Source organism: Cyprinus carpio, chromosome B12 (assembly GCF_018340385.1).
Source record: "Cyprinus carpio isolate SPL01 chromosome B12, ASM1834038v1, whole genome shotgun sequence".
NCBI lineage: Eukaryota > Metazoa > Chordata > Actinopteri > Cypriniformes > Cyprinidae > Cyprinus > Cyprinus carpio.
In genome coordinates, this window is record NC_056608.1 from 4,963,756 (window position 1) to 4,985,040 (window position 21,285).

The 21,285-nt window shown below is 37.1% G+C and overlaps 2 protein-coding genes, 1 long non-coding RNA gene and 1 pseudogene across 4 annotated transcripts; 2 read left to right on the top strand and 2 right to left on the bottom strand.

The window, feature by feature from the left end:
* Nucleotides 1-868: 868 nt before the first annotated feature.
* Nucleotides 869-3,371, bottom strand: LOC109072464 (annotated as a pseudogene).
* On the top strand, nucleotides 1,388-5,457 carry LOC122139143. Its single transcript, XR_006156015.1, has 2 exons — nucleotides 1,388-1,514; nucleotides 4,384-5,457. It is a non-coding gene; the product is annotated as an uncharacterized LOC122139143 (long non-coding RNA).
* Nucleotides 5,458-7,537: 2,080 nt separating this feature from the next.
* LOC109072463 (glucose-6-phosphatase catalytic subunit 1-like) lies at nucleotides 7,538-10,246 on the top strand. Its single transcript, XM_042735006.1, has 5 exons — nucleotides 7,538-7,827; nucleotides 7,900-8,008; nucleotides 8,110-8,218; nucleotides 8,326-8,441; nucleotides 9,326-10,246. The coding sequence occupies exons 1-5, from the start codon at nucleotides 7,597-7,599 to the stop codon at nucleotides 9,826-9,828; spliced, it is 1,068 nt and encodes a 355-aa protein (XP_042590940.1). The 5' UTR covers nucleotides 7,538-7,596; the 3' UTR covers nucleotides 9,829-10,246.
* A 1,962-nt stretch (nucleotides 10,247-12,208) lies between these two features.
* LOC109072466 (alanyl-tRNA editing protein Aarsd1) lies at nucleotides 12,209-20,526 on the bottom strand. Of its 2 annotated transcripts, XR_006156014.1 has the most exons (13): nucleotides 20,396-20,526; nucleotides 20,063-20,191; nucleotides 19,776-19,935; nucleotides 19,398-19,455; nucleotides 19,151-19,307; nucleotides 17,936-18,052; nucleotides 17,702-17,832; nucleotides 17,564-17,630; nucleotides 17,391-17,482; nucleotides 17,196-17,250; nucleotides 17,005-17,099; nucleotides 14,908-15,561; nucleotides 12,209-12,414 (listed from the first exon to the last, which is right to left on the bottom strand). XR_006156014.1 is itself a non-coding variant. In XM_019088694.2 (12 exons), the coding sequence occupies exons 1-12, from the start codon at nucleotides 20,432-20,434 to the stop codon at nucleotides 15,423-15,425; spliced, it is 1,239 nt and encodes a 412-aa protein (XP_018944239.1). In that variant the 5' UTR covers nucleotides 20,435-20,526; the 3' UTR covers nucleotides 14,807-15,422. The 2 variants fall into 2 exon arrangements, 1 of the variants encoding a protein (XP_018944239.1); XM_019088694.2 differs by lacking the exon at nucleotides 12,209-12,414 and having other exon boundaries at nucleotides 14,807-15,561.
* Between the last annotated feature and the right edge of the window lie 759 nt (nucleotides 20,527-21,285).

Genomic DNA, 21,285 nt, shown 5'->3' on the forward strand with positions numbered 1-21,285 from the left:
AACACCCGTTGAGTGCCATGAAACAGCTTGAAAGTTCAAAGACAATTTTTTATATAACTCCAACTGGATTTGTCTGAAAGAAGAAAGACACAGTTATTTTAACTAAATTGATTAAAAACTTTTGTCTGTCAAATGTCTGTGTGTCAAGGTCAATAAACCTCCGCAAATATTACTAGGAAAATACCATTTATGAAAAGGCAAGGTTAGTTCAGGCTATAAAATGTCATGTGGTGCAACTCCCCAAAATGTATAAATTATCATTATTATTAAGAAAATATTTAGATGTGTATATTCACATCATGTATTCAAGGTATAAAATGTTTTTTATTTATTTTTATTTTATTATTATTATTATTTATTTGTTATACCACATGCCATATTTACAGTCATTAGAAACTTTTCTTGACAATGGTATAAATATTTATCTTACCAACATAAATATAATGAGTACATTTCTAAGAGGTAGACTTTAAAAAGTTATGTTAGTTTTTATTATTACTATTATTATTATGATTATTATTATTATTTTATTTTCCCCAACATGGACATTTGTCTTTCATAATGCAGACCAACTTTTCATATTCAATATTGTTTTTAAAAGACACACTGTAGGAGAAGTCTTTTTTTATTATTTATTATTATTTTATTTATTATTATTTTATATGAATTATAATTATTTTACAATTATTTTAACAAAACTGCTTTACTTTAAAGAGACCATTTTCTTGAAAGTGTTATAAAAATACGTTTTTGTAAACCAACATGAATACAAATGTATTTCAAAGAACTACATTTCTAAAATATATTTTCTCACTCTCTCTCTTTTAAATGGACATAAGAAGAGATTAAAAAAATGTATACAACAAACTAAAAGTTCAAGAGTTTTATAGCCACCCATCCTTTACATGCCATCTGAGGTATTTTATAAAGAGTGCACTGCAAAAATGTTTGCTGAACCACTGCATTAGCAGTTAAAATACAAGACTGCATGTTTCAGTTTTGTACAACTGTTGCACTACATGTCCTTTTCATGATTGTTTTTTGATGAACATCCAATATATGACTCCAGGAATGAGTGCAGTGGGAAGCACCAAAGCCACAGCACTCTTGCAGAATGACAGAGAGTAGAAAAGTAACTGGTTACTTGTCCAGAAGCTGCAGCAACACCAGCGACACACCAATACATCCTGTCCTGAAAGAGACGCTGCTGTGTTTCCTGCCTGCTGTTTCGCTGTAGCCTGACAAGTGGAGGCCAAGTCCCAGACCAAAAAGAGTGCCCATGTTCCTCAGCAGGCTGGCGAAGGGGGTGGTGTCCAAAAGGACCCAATCTGGATTGAGGCACCATTTCTGGGCCTTTGCCAATGTCCACAGCAGATCCACACCCACGGCTTTCAGAAGCACATAGAAACCCACGGGGAAGAAGAGCAGGAACACAGTCACGCTGATGTTCTTCCTCAGACCGGCGCTCTAGATCCACTGCACTCTGGAGAATATTTCTGCTACAATTATAACAGGTAATAAAAGACCAACAGCTACGAGAGCACCTGATCCAGCATGAAGCAAAGATGCACTATCAAGTGAATATAGTGATGCTTATTTTTTCCAGGATAAATTAATTCAGAAATACATAAAAATACAATTCAAACATAACATTGCTTGAATCTTATACACTGTATTTTTTTTTTTTAAATTGTAAATAAACAAAGATTATTGTACTGTTTTACATGACAAAATTACTATTTCAGTCTACTTAAAATATTTTTACATGTTCAATGTTACTTGCTGTTTTTGTAATTATTTGTGAAATTTACTAGCAATTTCATATTTAAAGTAAATCATAGAACAAATCTTTTTCAGGTGAGCATGTTTTTAATTTCTGAATTAAAAGTATATTTGATATCTTGGGGGCTAAAAAAAGCCCCAAATACTGTATTATTATTTCTAAGAAAAGTATTTTGATAAAACAGCTCCATAATATTTAAGAAAAATTCAGGTGAGAGTTATAGTTTAGAAACTAAAAAAAAAAAACTATAATTATTAGTCTCTCAATGATACTAGAAAAACACTGATTCTGGTTGTAACATTTCATGTGGTGCAACCTCCTGGAAAAAAAAAAAAAAATCTTGATATTTGTATAAAGAAAATACATATCTTTTTATTTACACAACGTTAAAAATGTATTATACCAATTTCTGAAAATAATGAGATGTGTACACTAACATGTACTCAATTTAATTTTTTACTTTTTACATTTTTATATAAGAAAGTTTGAAGAAACTTTTCTTGAAAATGGTATACAAGTTTTTCCAAACCAAATTAAATACAATGAATGCATTTCGAAGAATTCGATTTTCAATCAATTTTTCCCTTTTCTGCATGGTGAACGCTCTCATATGTCACTGACCCACATACAAAAAGAGTAGAGGCCCACCTGAAATAACTCCACTGATGACCTGGTCTGGGAACTGGGCAGAGACTCTAGACATGCACACCAGTAACTCCACCAAACCCAGAAGCATCCAGAGCATTAGCTGTAAAACTCTGAAAGCAGAAATGACTGTCAGGTGTGTGATATTAAAGCATTAAGCCCAGATGATCAGGCACAGATGTCTCAGACTGATCTATAACGTAAAGGAGGTAGTTTTCTTTCAGCAAGAATGGAAAGCACTGCTGTAACCATCACATACCCCACACCCGCAGAACCCATGGTGTTTTGTGTGGTGAAAACAGAGCAATGAAAAAAGGAAAAATAAATAAATAAATCAAATCATTGATTGTGTGGGAAAGAAAATGTTGTTTGATTAGAGATCCATCTGTTCAGGAGCCTAAACTTGTCTGCTGGTTTCTCAGCCTGGTTTGAAGGAATTTTGGACACCAGCTAAATCCAGCTTCAACAAGATAAGACCAACAAACCAGCTTAGGCAAAATACCAGCAGCCATTAAGATAAAATATCAGTTCAGGACAGGTAATTTATGAGCCTTTTTAATTGATCTAATTCAGGTCAGGAATGAATGGATACTCGCCAGCATGTGTAATATTAGTAGTAATACGTATGACTTCGTTTAGATGCAGCCCTTGAACTGGCACGCTACGATAACCAGAGGCAGATCCATTTCCACATGAAAGATTAGAACAGCAACCTTGCTTAAATTGCATAACCACCAGTTTACAGAGTAGCAGATTTTATTTGGAGATATAGTTGTAATTCATACACAGCATATACTCAAAGTAGTTAGAAGGGGATGTCTTGTACATTCAGTTGGTCTTTATTTTATTGAGCAATGATGACCAGATCAATGATGACTACTTACCAAAATGAATGAACAAGCAAACAAATAAGCTTGAAATAAATATTGCAATGAATATTGTAATATACCTGGTCCAGTTTCACATGTGATGGAGAACTGCTGCAGTTCAGGACGTTTTATAGGGCCATAAAACTTAGTCTCATGCACCCACCAGTACGGCCTCTCACCGAAGAGCACCCTATGAATATATCTTAAAATAATATAGAAATGCATCATTAAAAATCATTTCAATTATTCATTTAAATAAAAATATAAAATAAAAACACAATATTAAATAAACAACATGATTTAATAATTCCTTCAAACTTTGATAATAATAACTTAAATAATGCATGTTTATTGTATTGTAATATTAACTTAACCTATTTTTTTTTTTTTGAGAAATATTATTTTCTTAACCTTGAAAAATCTATTTTACAGTGTAAGAAAATGGTGCATTATCAGAAATATCAAGATATTTCTATTAATTTTAAACATTAATATTGACATTATTATTCATTAAGTAAATATGATTTAATTCATTGTAAATCATTAAATTGTTTTCCTTGTGCAATATTTAATTTATAATATCTCTGAACACTCACCAATGTATTACACTGTGGATTTACTATAAAAAAATAAACAACATTAACTAAAAACACATAAACAACATCAAAAAAAAATCTTAAATTGACCACAAAATAAATTTTTACATGTAATTACATGTAATGTAATAAATTTGTTCACTATTGAAAATATTAATTAAATTATCAATTAAAATTAGTTATTTCTATTAATATTAAAGATATTCATATTTAAGTCATTTTTAAGTCACATTTTAAATTGTGTTCTGTTTTCTTTGTGCTGCAATATTAAATTTATAACATTTCTGATAATCCACCAATTTATTACACTGTAATGTTTTTTTGAAAGTTGTAAATGAAACAAACAAGGAAATACTATTTCAGTCTTTATTTTTCAAAATTTCATGTTTCATTCTATGTGCTACTTGCAATTACTTAATGTTAGTTGTGAAATTCATTAGCAATTTCTGAGTCATTTCAATTTGTTTCAATTAATTTCTCACCACTTCAGTACGAGGTTTAGCCAGTCCCCAACCACAGCCACCCAGATGAGTTCGACACCCACGTCTCTGCGCAGATGAAACCTAATGGGGAAAAACACAAAGAAGGTGGCGTAGAGATCCGCCACAGAGGAGACCCACTGAAACAGATTCTCAGAGTCCTGGTACTCCATCTGCAAATAGACGGCTAGGTTCACCCCCCAGCTGTGGAGCAGGTCTATCTCCGCAGTCTGAGATCAGGACAGTAACTCGGAAAAGCGGAGGACAGACACAAGGCACAGGGATGGGGATCAAACTGCAGATGCGCAGGCAGCCTGCCAGGCTTCGACCAGCCGTCACACCCTGGTTTTCTGTTCTAGTTGGACTTTATTCAAGGCTAGATGGATTGGTTTTGTTTGCATGTTGACTGGAGAACTCAGAGGCCCTCGATTTCAGGACCTTTCACCTGTGATGACGCTGATGGGACACATACTGATAAAATGCTGAGTGGACAGACTGATTAGTTTTGCCTTTGGTTTTATGGAGTGTGATGTCACTGTGGTCACATTTTGGAATGATGCATTTAAAGCAAATGATCTAGTTTTAATGGTCCTGTCTGGCTTGTAATCATGGGAAAAAGAATGAACCATACTGTCCTGCAGGACAGATTCATTGATCCATTCGTGTTCTGACTTGTGACATTTTGTTTTGGTTAACTTCATGGTATTCTGTCTTACAAAGAGTTTGTTTGTTTTTTCTCATTTGTGCATATTTTTTTAAAAATAGCACTTATTATTGAAATAATATACTTGTGTACAAATTGAATGTAATGTTATTTGGACACTTCATTGCATGTTCTTTACAATGAAATGAAAATGTATTGTAGTTCATATTTAAAATAGCTTTTTAACCAATATGATGCAAGTTCATAATTCTTTCTCTTGTCTTTGAAATATGGTTAAAGTTGAACGTAATGTCGAGCATTTATGTTAAACTAAATTCTACTTAAATGTACAGTAATTTCTATTGAAAGTGTATATTGTGTAAATACTACCTTTAAATGCAATCTCAAATAACACACTATGATTAAAAATCAACTCAACTACTTTACATGTGCTTTAGTATGTTAGACAACACATCAAATATAAGTAACTTGAAGCACTACAAAAAATGTTACAGTAAAACTTTTAATTTGACATCATTAATAAGTGCACTTTTTAAGTGCACTTAAGTTTGTTAAGAAATATTCTTTCTTTAAGTTCCATTAAGTGGCCGTTCATTTTATATTTCATTAATATTATATTATCTGCAAGTACATTTTTTGGTAACACTTTAATTTAAGGTGTCCTTGTTACACGCTACACATACTTACTATTATAATAACAATAAATTATTCATAATTACATGCAAGCCAAATCCTAATCAAATGGTAAGTATATGTAGTTAATTAATATTACTCAGTACTTAAATGTATAATTACACTATAACAAGGACACCTTAAAATAATGTGTAAAATAATATATGTTTTAATATTTTAGGCACAATATTAGTGCACAATCAATACAATTAAGCACACTCCTTTTTCACAAGATTTAGGATTTGGAGAAGTTCGCTGAGCTCCTGGGGCCCCACAAGCCCTTAAGGGCCCCACTCTTGTTTTAACATTGCCAAAACATCATAGAAACATTGGTGTGGGCTCTTGACTTTGCGAATTGAAAAGAGACCAATTCAACACACTTGCAGAGAGTTTTCTACCATCAAACACCACTAGCATTTTCTTCTATTCTGTTAGATGCAAAGATGCAATTGGAAGGACAAACAAACACTAAACGTATCAGCTACAACTGACTAACAAAAAACCTTGCATTGATTACAGTTTAACTTGTCATTTAAGCATCACTGATCAATGTAATGATTAATTCACTATTGTAACACACATGTAAACAAACAAATTCAATATAATTCAGCAAGTGCCTATGTAAGCAGTCAGAAGAATGCCTGTCTGAGAGCAACAGGTTCCCATACTGCTTATATTATCTTCTGAATTGTTTTGTTACATTTTTGCCCTAGTTTTTCAAAAAGTCAAGAATGACGTAGGTTTATAGATTAATTGCAACATGTGTTTGTTTTGGCAAAAAAAGAGACCCATATACCCTAAAAGAATTTATCAATATACAAACAAACAAATAAACAAAAAACACAAGTTAATAAACAGCTTGTTTTCCAATGGGACATTACAAACTTGTATTACTGTTTTTATGCCAATTTAAATAAACAACAAAAAAAATGTACTTAAGTAGATAACATTACAGTAAAAATTTAAATATATTGAATTATTTTTTTTTTATGCAGGGGAATTATAGCATAATGCAAATTTTAGGATTAATATTCTTTATGTAACAAATTGATATATAATTATTTTTTTTGTAAGAATCACTCATTACCTAATGTTTTATAATTCATGCAAATGTAGCTTTAGATGAAATATATCAACAGATATACTTACATATCTTATTATTAGTAAAAAAAATATATATATATATATTTATATTCAATAGTACACACACACACACACACACACACATAATATTCTTTATGTAACAAATGAATTTTTTTATTTGCAAGAATCACCCATAACCTAAAAAATATATAAAATTTATATTAATATATATCTTTATATATTTTATTTTTAGTTAATATATTTTATATATTTTTATGTTTTTATATTTATTAGCACACACACACACAAAATTTCTAAATATATATCTTATATATATATATATATATATATATATATATATATATATATATATATATATATATATATATATATATATATATATATATATATATATATACAATACACACACACACAAATATATATATATATATATATATATATATTATTTATTTATATTTAGAAATAGTTGCAGATGTTTACTGAGGCTGGATGTGTTTCTGAGGTCACAGATGAGTTCAATGATTCACTGCTACGTCTTTTCTGAGTCCTTTTTCTAATGAACTTGTTTGTGCGTTATCTCTTCTGACAGGACAAACAAGCTCTTAACTCTGTTTTTTTTTCTGCTCCACTCTGTGTTTTATTACACATGTGCAAGGTTCAAAGATCATTTTGTCCATGCGTTGTGGTGATGGGCCTGCTAGTATAAAAAACCACAGGCAAGCGCTGGAGGACTATCACTCTGGACAAGCTCTACAACACATAGTGCCTAAGAGAAAGTCTAAACATGAATGCTATGATGGACACATTGCACGGGTTTGGAGTGAGTAGCACCCAATACCTGCAGACCCATTACAAAGACGCCCAAGGATGGTTTCTTTTCATCTCCTTTGTGGCAGATCTGAGGAACACCTTCTTCATCTTCTTTCCCATCTGGTTCCATCTGAAAGAATCAGTCGGGATCAAGCTCATCTGGGTGGCTGTGATAGGAGACTGGCTCAATCTGGTCTTCAAATGGTAAGCAAATAAGAGTTTACTGTCAAATTAAATCATGAATTGAAATGTAATGTTGTTCCTTTTATCTATTTAGATCCTATTTGGAGAACGTCCATACTGGTGGGTCCATGAGACTTCCTACTACATCAACAGCTCAACGCCACATATTGAGCAGTATCCCATGACCTGTGAGACCGGTCCAGGTGCGTCTTTCTCCTCTAGAAGTACCACACTAGTCCACTTGAAACCTGTTTTATCACACATCAAAAGAGCACTTTGATCACTTAGCTGCTTCTTGATGCAGGAAGCCCGTCTGGTCACGCTATGGGGGCTGCTGGTGTTTACTACACATTGGTCACCTCAATCCTCGCCATAATGCTGAGCAAAGAGAAGAAATCCTCATCTAAGAGCCTGTAAGTCAATCTTTATCACTATCAGGTCATTTTTACTTTGTGTTTGTTTTGAAATAGATAGTTAGATCTGCAGGATGTTTATGATGTACTATCTGTTTTTTAATCAGATACTTGCGTGGTTCACTTTGGACACTCTTCTGGACGGTCCAGGTCTGTGTTTGTCTCTCTCGGGTCTTCATCGCTGCTCATTTCCCCCATCAAGTTTTTGCAGGAGTTATTTCAGGTAAACAGCTCAATAAATTGTAATTTCTATACTCTTAAAAATAAAGATTCTCCAAGGGGGGTTTCATTTTGAAAGAAGTCTTTCCTGCTCACCAAAGATGTATTTATTTGACCAAAAATATATTAAAACAGAAATATTGTGAAATATTATTGCAATTTAAAATAACTGTTTTCTCTTTGAACATATTTTTAAATGTGATTTATTCCTGTGATGCAAAGCTGAATTTTTAGCAGCCGTTACTCCAGTCTTCAGTGTCACATGATCTGTCAGAGATCATTCTAATATGCTGATTTGCTGCTTCATATTTAATATAATCAAAGGTTTGGGGTAAATAAAAGAATTGTATTTTATTCAGCAATCAAGCATTGAAGTGACAGTAAAGTTAAATATTACAAAATATTTCTATTTAAGCAAAATTGCTGTACATTGAATTTTACATTAATCAAACAATTCTAAAAATATATGTATCATGGCTTCCACAAAAATATTAAGTAGCAAAAACTTAAGAACCATTGTAATATAAATTCATTAAAATTCCTTAATCAGGCACCAGCAATAACTGATAATATCTGAACAGTAAATCAGCATATTAGAATGATTTCTGAAGGATCGTGTGACACTGAAGACTGAGGTAATGATGCTGAAAATTCAGCTTTAACATCACAGAAATAAATCATTTTAAAATGTTTTATCACAATATTAAAATCTATATTTTAGATCAAATTAATTCAGCCTTGGTGAGAATAAGAGGCTTTTTTCAAATATACAAAAATTTTTAATTACTATATATTTTTGACCTTTTGTGTACCTGTTAAACTGAAGGAGCACAAAAAATGTGTAAATGTCTTTTTGAAAATTAATATATTTATTCTTGTTTTTCACAGGCATGATTGTTGCCGAGGCCTTCAACAGACAGAAATGGATCTACAGTGCCAGTCTAAAGAATTACTTCAACATCACTCTGTTCCTGCTCTCTTTTGCGGTGGGCTTGTACCTGCTCCTCAAAGCTCTGGGTGTGGATCTGCTGTGGACCCTTGAGAAAGCCCAGCGGTGGTGCGTCAATCCAGCCTGGGTCCACTTGGACACAACGCCGTTCGCCAGCCTGTTGAGGAACATGGGCACCCTGTTTGGTCTGGGACTTGGCCTTCACTCTCCGCTGTACACTGAAAGCAAGAAGAGCAGCAGCGCTCGAGTCAGAATGGCCTGTATCATCGCCTCTCTGTCTCTGCTGCATCTCTTCGATACCATCAAGCCTCCTACACACACGGCTGCCCTCTTCTACCTGCTGTCTTTCTGCAAGAGCGCCACCGTTCCCCTCGTCACGGTCAGCATCATCCCATACTGCGTGTCTGGAGCCCTCGGTTCACAAAGCAAAAAACAGCTTTAAGCTGAGAAAGAACTGCAAAAGACTGTGAGCAACTACACAATCATTTACAATATTTCAAACTAGCATGTTTTCCATAGAACACTGCCAATGAACAACTTGCCTGTTTAAATGTGTTTTCTAACTAAGGGATGCAGACACTTAAGCACTGTTATATTACATATTACAATGGTGCGCTGTGTGAGATAAAGAATTGTAGTGTTTTTATATTTTAGTGCCTTTGGATCTACATGAAACGGTCTGGCATTTGACAAAATAAGTGTTAAGTTCTTTTTTGAGAACTGAAATTCTAAACTACAGTATATGTATATAGGAGGACGATTTTTGTCCTCCCTAAGAGGTGTATTTTTTGATGGATTCTCTGTAATATTTTATTTTAAGAAATTATTTAGGTCATTTTTAATAAAACACTGAAAATATATCTTGTTTAGTATTGGTGTTTTTATTTGCGTTTTTGGTTTCACTTTATTTCAATGGACTGGGTGGAAGGAGAGGTAGAAGGTGCAGATGAATTTCAGATCAAATCAGAATTACCCCAGTTGACCATGTAAAATCATGGGCTCTCCTTTAGAGAAGCTGGGGGTGGACTGTGATTGTTGATAGTACAGATGTTTAGTCCTCGTGGGTCCAGAAGTTTAGTCCAACTTCTGTTACTTACTGTAAATGTTCAAACATTTTTCAGAATTGAAGTTTGAGATCATTCAGGTGGACAATCAAGATTATTTTAAATGGAATAGCAGCATTGTTGACATAATGGTCCAGAACAACATCACCAGCCTCAAAGGAAGAGGCCTGTTGAGATGTTGAGACATGAGCTTTTCAAGCATGGATTCAAACTCCTTACATTTTTTTTTCTCCTATGATGCAAGCACAGCAAATATGTAGTCTAGATAAAATGCAATGAAATTCTCTTCCAGATGTAAATGAAAGGCAAGATCAGTAATTTAGGATAATTCATGTATACAGCAAACACACGTATGTATATACAGTGGTGGCCAAAATTATTAGTACACTAGTATTTTCACCAGCTCAAAAAGTTCTTCTGCTAAAGGTGGCACGAACAGATTTTAAGTTTAAAGGGGCAATTTGTTTTTTTTTTCTCGTGGGTGATAGCAGGTGTTGGTGTTGGAACAAAACAAAACTCCCTGTTGAAGAATTGCAATAAATATATATTCTCATTAGCATATTTGTGCATCTACAGCTGAATGTGTTTTATAATCAATAGAGAACACAACTATAGATTTTCTTTTAATAAATGCATTACAAGAAAAAATTACAGTGCTGTAAAGTTGAACTGTTTGGTTAAGATAATGTTGTGTTTGGATGGCTGTGCTAATTGTTACATTGCATTGGAGAAAAGTGTCAAATCGATTGAGAAAAACCGTTAATCATATGGATTTGGAATGACATGAGGTTGAGTAAATTTACTAGATTTTTTATGCTTATACACTTAATTCAGTATGTGTTGGCAATTATTAACCATTCCAGTGGCTAATAAATAAACAATGAATTATGTGCATTATGTTGATTTCTGAAGGGTGTGCAATACTTCAAATTAACAAAGGAAAAAATATCAATACATATACTTCATAGGCCATGGAGTCATTTAATTCTGATCAAAATAAGACAATGTTTTTGTAAACTCAATCCCATAACTGTACAACACTTTATACTTTTACAAAACGATTAGCCTTAGAAATATTTGTATTATTTCCAGTGGAAAGGCATTATCACTCATGCTCCAATTTACTCCGAAGTCCCCCATCCATGTAATGTTTCTCTGATCACAGCAGCACTGTAGCTGCATTAGAAGCAAACGGTGTGGTGTCACAGCGCAGTTGTCAGGGTTCTGTCACTTCTGTCTAGTGTCATTCATGGTTTTGTGACAGAGCCCTGACACTCACGTCATGTCATTGTTTTAATGTGAGTGCGCGGCTTCGAGACTGCTCGAGCCGTGTGCTCTCGTCTGCGTGTCCTGTTTTATGTTGGAGCGTGGTGTTCGGATCCCGGCACTCATGTCTTGCTGAGTTTCGTGTCGGGGACCGGACACTCGCGTTCCATGTTCTGTCTTGTTGTGGGAGCGTGTGGTCTCCAGTGTTTTGTATTGTTGCACGCAGCTTGGTTTTCGCTGGCTGCGTGCTGTCTTGTGTGAACACGCGGCTGATGAGTTTGCTCATTAGCTGCGTGTTTGTGTCTAGTTCAAGCACATGGCTTGTGATTGGTTTGCTGGCCATGTGCTTGTGTTTTTTTTTTTGTGTAAGCACATGGCTTTTGTCTTGGTTCCTATGTGCCATGTGTCCCTCGTCAATTGTCTTGACCCCCACCCATCTTGTTACCTGATTATTGATGTAATTTTCCCCCACATGTGTTCCCTCGTCGTTACCCTCCTCATTAGCTCCCTATTTATTCTCATTGTGTTTGCAGTCTGGTTGTTAGTTCGTCGTCAAATATTTGTCTGTGTTTCTCGTGCCTTGCCTTGCCAGTCTAGTTTTGTCTGTTTCACCTACGGGGTAGTTTTTGTTTATCTTATTTTTTATTATTAAAGAGCCCTTCTCTCTGCATCATTGAGTCCTTGCCTCATCCCTCTACCTGAACCCTGACAGTACGAACTAAACACTATGAGGACTCAGCTGAAGAAGGGTTTGCACCGTCCACCAGCCTCCACTCTCTCCAGCCCCCACTATCAGCGCATGCTCCAGTTTAAGACCTTGAGCTCTCTCCATCAACAAGGGACTGATGTGAGGGATTTTTGCCCTGGAGTTCAGCGGTACTGCAGAGGGATTGGAGTTTAATGATGCAGCCCTCAAGGACCTCTTCAATTACGCCCTTGATGAGCCTCTCAGCTGGTGGAGTATGAGGGGGCTGGACCACCTGTCGTTTGGGGAATTTGTGGAGTTCGTGGCACGTTCCCCAGCTAAGGAGGCTTCAGTGCTGCCTGTGGTGCCTGTCATAGCGGCAGTGCCCCCTGAGGTGACTTGTGACACTGCAGAACCCCTAGAGGTGGCCGAAGAGACTGCAGCTCTTCACTCTTGTAGACGGAGGAGGGGAAGGAAGAGGAATGGCTCTGCCCTGCCGCCCCCAGAGGTGCCTGATGAGGCTGCAGCGCCCCCAGAGGTGCCTGATGAGGCTGCAGCGCCCCCAGAGGTGCCTGATGAGGCTGCAGCGCCCCCAGAGGTGCCTGATGAGGCTGCAGCGCCCCCAGAGGTGCCTGATGAGGCTGCAGCGCCCCCAGAGGTGCCTGATGAGGCTGCAGCACCCCGGTCTCAGAAACGGAGGAGGAGGAGAAGAAAGGCTTCCTCCATCCCACATGGCCCGGAGGCCATTCGGGAGCCCACTGCTGGTCTGGAGAACATTCCAGTCATGCCCAAGCTCCTTGCCCTGCCGGCGCCGCCCAAGCTCCTTACCCTGCCGGCACCTCCCAAGCTCCTTGCCCTGCCGGCGCCGCCCAAGCTCCTTGCCCTGCCGGCGCCGCCCCTGCCCAAGCTCCTTGCCTTGATGCCGGCTCGGTCAAAGCTCCTTGCCCTGATGCTGGCTCCGCCATTGAGTGCCTTGCCGGTTTTGCCCTTGCTATCTGTTTGGGGTCCCTGTTTTGCTGGAGGCCTCCTGGTCTCTCTGTCTGGTTCTGCCCTGGTGGTCTGCCGGGGTTCCTGTTAGGCCGGATCCTCGCTGGTCTGTCCCTCCTGCTCCGCCCTGGTGGTCTGCCGGGGTTCCTGTTAGGCCGGAGCCTTGCTGGTCTGTCCCTCCGGCACCGCCCTGGTAGACTGTCGGGGTTTCTATTAAGCTGGAGCCCTCTTGGTCTCTCCCACTGGTTCCGCCCTGCTGGTCTGCCGGGGTTCCTGTTAGGCCGGATCCTCGCTGGTCTGTCCCTCCTGCTCCACCCTGGTGGTCTGCCGGGGTTCCTGTTAGGCCGGAGCCTCGCTGGTCTGTCCCTCCGGCACCGCCCTGGTGGTCTGTCGGGGTTTCTGTTAAGCCGGAGCCCTCTTGGTCTCTCCCACTGGTTCCGCCCTGCTGGTCTGCCGGGGTTCCTGTTAGCCCAGATCCTTGCTGGCTCGTTCCTCCGGCTCCACCCTGGCCCACTGCTGGGACTCCTGGACTGCCTGAGCCTCCTTGGCTCAGCCCTCCCGCCCCTCCCTGGTCCCTTTTAATAACTGCTTGGGTTTTCCTGTTGGCTGACTGGGCTCCCTCCCCTCCCTCCCCTATTTTGTCTGTTTTGATTTCAATGTCTTGTTTTCTGTTGTGTATCAGTCTTGTGTTGCCTTGCCAGTACTGTCATGTTCCTGTCTTGTTTTTGGGTGTTCCTCGTTAGGGATGCCAGGTGGCGTCCCTTTTGAGGGGGGCTAGTGTCAAGGTTCTGTCACTTCTGTCTAGTGTCATTCATGGTTTTGTGACAGAGCCCTGACACTCACGTCATGTCATTGTTTTAATGTGAGTGCGCGGCTTCGAGACTGCTCGAGCCGTGTGCTCTCGTCTGCGTGTCCTGTTTTATGTTGGAGCGTGTTGTTCGGATCCCGGCACTCATGTCTTGCTGAGGTTTCGGGTCGGGGACCGGACACTCGCGCTCCCTGTTCTGTCTTGTTGTGGGAGCGTGTGGTCTCCAGTGTTTTTGTATTGTTGCACGCAGCTTGGTTTTTCGCTGGCTGCGTGCTGTCTTGTGTGAACACGCGGCTGATGAGTTTGCTCATCAGCTGCGTGTTTGTCTAGTTCAAGCACATGGCTTGTGATTGGTTTGCTGGCCATGTGTTTTTGTTTTGTGTAAGCACATGGCTTTTGTCTTGGTTCCTATGTGCCATGTGTCCTCGTCAATTGTCTTGACCCCACCCATCTTGTTACCTGATTATTGATGTAATTTTCCCCACATGTGTTCCCTCGTTACCCTCCTCATTAGCTCCCTATTTATTCTCATTGTGTTTTTGCAGTCTGGTTGTTATTTCGTCGTCAAATATTTGTCTGTGGTTTCTCGTGCCTTTGCCTTGCCAGTCTAGTTTTGTCTGTTTCCCCTACGGGGTAGTTTGTTTATCTTATTTTTTTATTATTAAAGAGCCCTTCTCTCTGCATCATTGAGTCCTTGCCTCATCCCTCTACCTGAACCCTGACAGCAGTGGCTTAAATTTTTCTGCATTGGATGTGATGAAGTGGCATGTTATCTACAAATGTTTACAGACCAATCCGCTGTAAGACTGCAAATATAATTTAGAATTGGTTTCTTTAAATTTCCACTTAGAAATCCATTCGTTTAAAAACTACATTTGCATGGGCTTTTTAAGAACAGCTGAAAAACTGTCGGTACTCTAGTAAAATTATTTAAATCTGAAGCTCCAAAACATCACAAGATGACTGTGATGCAACAAGTCAGAAGTTTAACATACAGTATAACTAATAAATCTAAAGCATGGGTATGTGTATGTATATATAAATAAATAGGCTGGAGTAGTTATGTAGTGCACCAAAAACAGAAATGGAGCCTCTATCAACTGAAGGTGCATCATGATTGTAACATATTGTGCGCTTCCAGTGTAGACTGCAACAAAGCAGTCTAGTTTTGTCGAGTCGCTGCTTGATGCATGTGTTCTGGGTCATCATGACTGTATGCGGTCATTTTATTCTTCTCCTGCAGTGAGTTTGCAGCTGTGCTCCTTCAGTAAAGCCTCAGCTTCTGCTCTCTTCACCAGACTATTGGCTTTACCCTGGTAACGTCCAGCCTTTCCTGCTCCTTTACCCTGCAGCAGCTCTGACACCCTGCACACCACGACACAAACACAAGAGAATACGTTTCAGAAGAGTGGCACCTACTGGAAGAATCACTGCACAACATAAATCTACATGCAACCTTGGGAAAGTATGTCATTTGAACACTTCTTTTCATGTCCGTGTATTATTGTGGTATCGATTATCTGAGTCACTTAACACGCAGGCAGAGAGTCTTTGTCTGTTTAAGTGGGCGCTACTTTGCCAGATTAAGCTGCCTCTTGAATAATAATAATGAGATGCAACTAAACCCTATAAAGCCTACTATCTCATATTTGATATGCAGATTTCTATCTCCTCTAAATTATCAAAAACTTGTTGTACACATCTATTACATGTCTTCTGTCATCTGACTGACAGAATATAGTGTTTTAGTACGTAAAAGGCCTTGTAGTTTTACTGGAAAACTGTCTCCCTTCAGGTTGTGGTACGTATGTCTTTTTGCAGTAAAATCTTTACAACAATTACATTTATATTTTTAGTACCAAACAAAAAAAATCAACCAAATACAAAATAAGAGTTTTTGCTTACATAATATGTGTGTGTACTGTTTATTTATTATGTATATATAATTACACACACATACAGTATATATTTTAAAAATATTCACATGTATATATATTTATATTATTATATCTTATATTATATATAAATATATTTAATATATAAACAATGTATTTTTCTTAAACATATACATGCATGTGTTTGTATTTATATATACAAAATAAATATACACAGTGCACACACATATATTATGTAAACAAAAACGCTTGATTTTGGATGTAATTAATCGCGATTAATCATTTGACAGCACTAATTTTTAGTAATGTTGGAAGATGAACACTTACTGGACTAAGTGCACTTGATTAAATACATCATTTCTTTTTTGAAAAATCATGCTAAAAATGAGAGTATCAAATAAGATACATCAGGCTTTTGAGGAGCGCTTATTTGTTCATCTCTCAGTTATCATTAAATCACATAGCATTATATATTTGATTTAAAAAAAAAATGACAGCACGTTGATCATAAAACAGCATGAAAAATGCTAATCTTAATAAGACATATTTATAGATATAGAGACAAAACCTATATTACACATTAAAATTTATTAACAACATTTTTATTGATTTACATTAAAAGCTATTTCATTTTACTTTTAAACTGTAAATCTCAGTAACTGCACAAAATTGCATATTTCTGAATAAAACTCAGATGTTTATTCTTCCTCGAGTATGAGCTCCATACTTTATGAGGTATCAAAGTCTGATGTATCAAAAATGATACTCAACAAAAAACACGTAAAGAATCGATTTTTTCAGACACTGGGTAAAGGTTTGACACACTATTCCATTTTGATGTCATTTCACATGGCAGGCTTTACAGGGTTCAAAACTGGCAGAATGAAAGTGAATAAATTAGGATTGGTCTTACCGAGGTCCCACTTCAGTGACAATATCCTCAGGCCCGGCGAGCAGGAACAGTCCTGCACCCTTCTCCTCACCCACGGTCAGAAAGATCACTGTGTCCTACACAAACACAGCAGTGAGACTATAAACTACACACCAATCTTCAATCCAGCAATGCACATACATGCTACTCAATGAATAAGAGATGTGCTTCACCAGAAATCCAATTTCATTGGCGATGATGTTCATGAACTCATTATCACCGTCTTTACTGTCAAAAGAACAAGGCTTGGATTGAACTTTTGAATATTGGAAATGTAATCAGAAATACATAAGGACATGGAAGTAGAGTAAGTTGACAGCCTTTCTTGTCGATTCGATGCACTCATACAGGCAAAGTCAATCACACACTTGTGTAAGCTGAAGAAGTTTCCTCTGTCCGCTTTGTTTTTGAAGTTCTGCGCTATCAGAACAGCCATCTCCCTCAGGATAATAAGATTACTCTGTCAGTGGAACATGAAGGGGAATGATTAATAATTGCAAAAGTCCAAGATTAATCCTTGTTTACTGACACAGCAGGTTACCTTCTGAAGACGTTTGACCGTCTTCTGTAGCTTGTCCACAGCATCAACATGCTCATCTGCCCCTGTCCTAATAAACCACAACGACAAACATTAGCTCATGCTAGAAGAAAGCAGACAGGTCACGTGACTCTAACTCACTTGAGAAGGCCGGTCAGTGATTTTTCAATGCTGTAACTCTTTTCAGCATATTTCAGCACTCTGCTGCCAGCTATGAAAATCAGGTTGGTTTTATTCTTCTTCCCTTTTTCGGTCCCCAAAATCTTTATTACCTAAGGAGCACACTTTTTGAGTGATTCAACAGTAGAAAAGCTCTGAATAACACTCACAGTTAAGTTGGCCTGAAATGTGCTTGGCAGGGAGAGGAGGTCTGACCTGAAGGTGACTGAGGTTGGACACATGAGTCCCGCAGCACATGTTGGCATCTACGCCCTCGATGTCAATGATCCTGATGGGCCCTGCGTGGTCATCAGGAAGACCTCGGCTTCGCACCTGTTTATGAGAATAGAAAGAAAACAGTGGTTTGTTAGTGAATTTGGAGACATGGGTTATTTTAAAATCATTAAAGATATATGTAAGTCATCAAAAGATCTTATGAAATTCTATAAACTTACGAAAAAAGTAACAAAAAAATTGCAAGAGATTTTGTAAAAAAACAAACAAAAACAAACAAACTAAAAAGCAAAATAGAGGCAAATATAAATAAAAGCTGTTTTCCTTTCTTATCTCAATATAAGATTATAGTACTTTTGGATTTTGAAATTTGCTTTTAATTTCAGTTTTGTTGTAGTTAGCTTCATTCAGTTTTATTTTGTCAACACATTTCTATTAATTTTTTATACATTTTTTATATTTTAGCAGCAAGGTTGCTGACTGTAGAGACATTATATAATGTCTATTCAAATAAATGTTCTTTTTTATACATCAAATAATTCTGAAATAAAAATCACAGTTTCCACAAAACATATTAAGCAGCCAGGACAATCATTTTCAACATTAATAATAATGATAAATGATTCTGGAGCAGCAAATCAGCATATTAGAATGATTTCTGAGGGATCATGTGACACTGATGATACTGAAAATTCAGCTTTACATCACAGGGATAAATTACATTTTAAAATACATTTTAAACTAATATTATTTACAATAGTATATATATCACTCTCTCTCTCTCTCTCTCTCTATATATATATATATATATATATATATATATATATATATCTATATATATATATATATATATATATATATATATATATATATATATATATATATATATATATATATATTAGTTTTTTTTATCAAATAGATGCACCCTTGGTGAACATAAGAGACTTTCTTTTAAAAACATTTTAAAAATCTTAGCAATCCAAAACGTTTGAACAACATTGCATATTATGGTTTTCCCTTTAAATATTATTTATTGTTGTTTTTTTTGCTTCGTTTAATTTTTAATATTCATTATTGCGCACATTGAATTACTGATTAATGAGAACTCATTTGCTCTGTAGTGTGGGTTAGAAAACTTAAAGTGTGTAAATGTTTTGAAAAAAGACTGATAGTAGATTTCTGAAGGTGCACACATGCCTTCTCCACAGCAGGATCATCAATGGACAGGAGATTGACGGTGACTGGAATGTGTGCACGAATCTTTTCATTCACAGCCACCTCCAAAGCCTCCATCTCTCCAGGCTTCACCGCGGCTGTGTCCAGCTCTATGCTGCTACGCTGACGTCCCAAATCCCTGGATCATTACATAAGCAGCCGGATGGTTTAACATTTAGAAATCAAATTTATTCCCGAGTCATTTAATAAATTCTGCCAAAGCTCTTACCAAGAGGTAGTTTTGTATCCAAACATTGTATCAGCCAAAGCTGTGATCAAGTGTTGACCTTTAAAAATGGCAATAAGCATGTGATGAAATTAGTTTGAGGTTCATTTAACCCTATAAAGCCTGCTGTATCATATTTCACATGCAACTGTAACAGCACCAAATTGGATATTTTGGCTCAGTTTCAATAAAACTGAGGTGTTTTTTCCTCCTAGAGTGTTACTAAAGGTCCATATTCTCACTTATATCATACTATATGTGTCATAAAACCCTGATGTATCAAAAATGACACTCAGGAAAAAAACATGTGCAAACCTTTTTTTATGTTTGCCTTCACTGGGTTAAAGTAATAGTTCACCTAAACACTCATTCCTTCCTCACCCGAATGCTGCTGCATGTGGTCAAAGCGTCGCTCCCAGTCCAGCTTGATGTGCACCTCCTGACCCTCCTCCAGAGCAGAGCTGATGAAATGCACCGCCTCCGGACCTTGTCTCAGCACCCGCAGGACAGGGACACCTCCAACCGTCCCGTGATCATCAGGCTGGAAATTAAATAAAAAGACATCAATCTCAAATCATGCTCATGCAATGCACAATACATTCAGGGATTGTAAAATCAAATATTGTATCTAGTTGCCTGCATGGCATGACATTAGAGGGGAAACTGACCTGTCCTCCGCCCTCTGGAAACAGAATCGTGTCTTTCAGCTTCAGATTAAAGCCCTTCAGCTTGTCTTTCTTTCCATTATTCTCGAGGGTTAATTCTGCAGGCACGCAAGACACGACACACGTGTCGAACTGTAAAAAGTACCTTGTTAATGTTAATATCAGGTTTTATCATGTCATCATCATAGTATAATCTCTGCAGCTGTCACTGCTGCTGGACATGTGCTGTCATTGTAAACTGCACATATGTTCACTCATTCAGATAGTTTTCCGCATGCAGTGGTCTGGCGATACACATACAGTGAAATATCATCAACATTAGAAACAGTCACATACCTCCTGCATATAACAGTCTCTCTGACACTGGAAAGCCATGCTCCAACAAATGAAAGTACAAGTGATCAGTATTTGCTACAGTAAGCCCAACCGAGAGTTAATACATGGCCGCTGTTTTCAAAATAAAAGTCTCAAAACGTCACATTTATTCAGTGTGTTACTTGCTATTTCTTTTGGAATTATTTGTGGAATTTACTAGCATACTGAGTGAAAATCGATTCGTAGCTTTTTCCCTAAGTAAATCCTACTTCATTATTTGTTTTCAGTGTGCATTAGTGTTGTGAATTTTGTTTATGCGTTTTTGTGGTCAGTTTTTTTTTTCCGTGTATTTTATTTGTGTCTAAATATGCCCGGCTGGGTATGTGAGTACATAAATGTATGTAACGTAATGATTTATCAATGTTAGACTTTTCACCATAAAGCTACCATACCTCAATACTTTCCTTGTGCTGTTAATTTAAATGTATAATACATAACTTTATAGGACAATGCCCCCAATATGCCCCCTTATTTGTTCCTCCTGATCAGTATGCACAGCCTTCTAATAATTATAATCTGCACATAATTTGACAGTGTAGAAAATTGTTGTCGTTTTTCCTAGTATTCCGTGAGGAGCCACTTACATTTTTGACCAGAAGGTGGCGCGATTGACTACAAATGACAAGCCTAATAACGAATCTCATGGAAATAAGTATATTAACCCCGGTTTCACAGACAAGGCTTAAACTAGTCCCAGACTAAAATGCATGTTTGAGCTGAACTGAAAATTCTAAGATATGTCAGTGTCATTGTTCTGTGTCAAGATGCACACCTGTAATGTTTTCTTCTAAAGCATTTTTGTAAAAGTAGCTTAAATATCTAAGTGTTTTAAATGCGGCGCACGGACGTGA

Coding starts and splice junctions, on each gene's coding strand:
- LOC109072463 (XM_042735006.1), top strand. CDS start 7,597: ATGAATGCTATGATGGACACATTGCACGGGTTTGGAGTGAGTAGCACC. Junction 7,828..7,899: donor TCAATCTGGTCTTCAAATGG/TAAGCAAATAAG, acceptor TTATCTATTTAG/ATCCTATTTGGAGAACGTCC. Junction 8,442..9,325: donor TTTTGCAGGAGTTATTTCAG/GTAAACAGCTCA, acceptor TGTTTTTCACAG/GCATGATTGTTGCCGAGGCC.
- LOC109072466 (XM_019088694.2), bottom strand. CDS start 20,434: ATGGCTTTCCAGTGTCAGAGAGACTGTTATATGCAGGAG. Junction 17,833..17,935: donor CCAACCTCAGTCACCTTCAG/GTCAGACCTCCT, acceptor TGTGCTCCTTAG/GTAATAAAGATTTTGGGGAC. Junction 17,483..17,563: donor CGGTCAAACGTCTTCAGAAG/GTAACCTGCTGT, acceptor TTCCACTGACAG/AGTAATCTTATTATCCTGAG.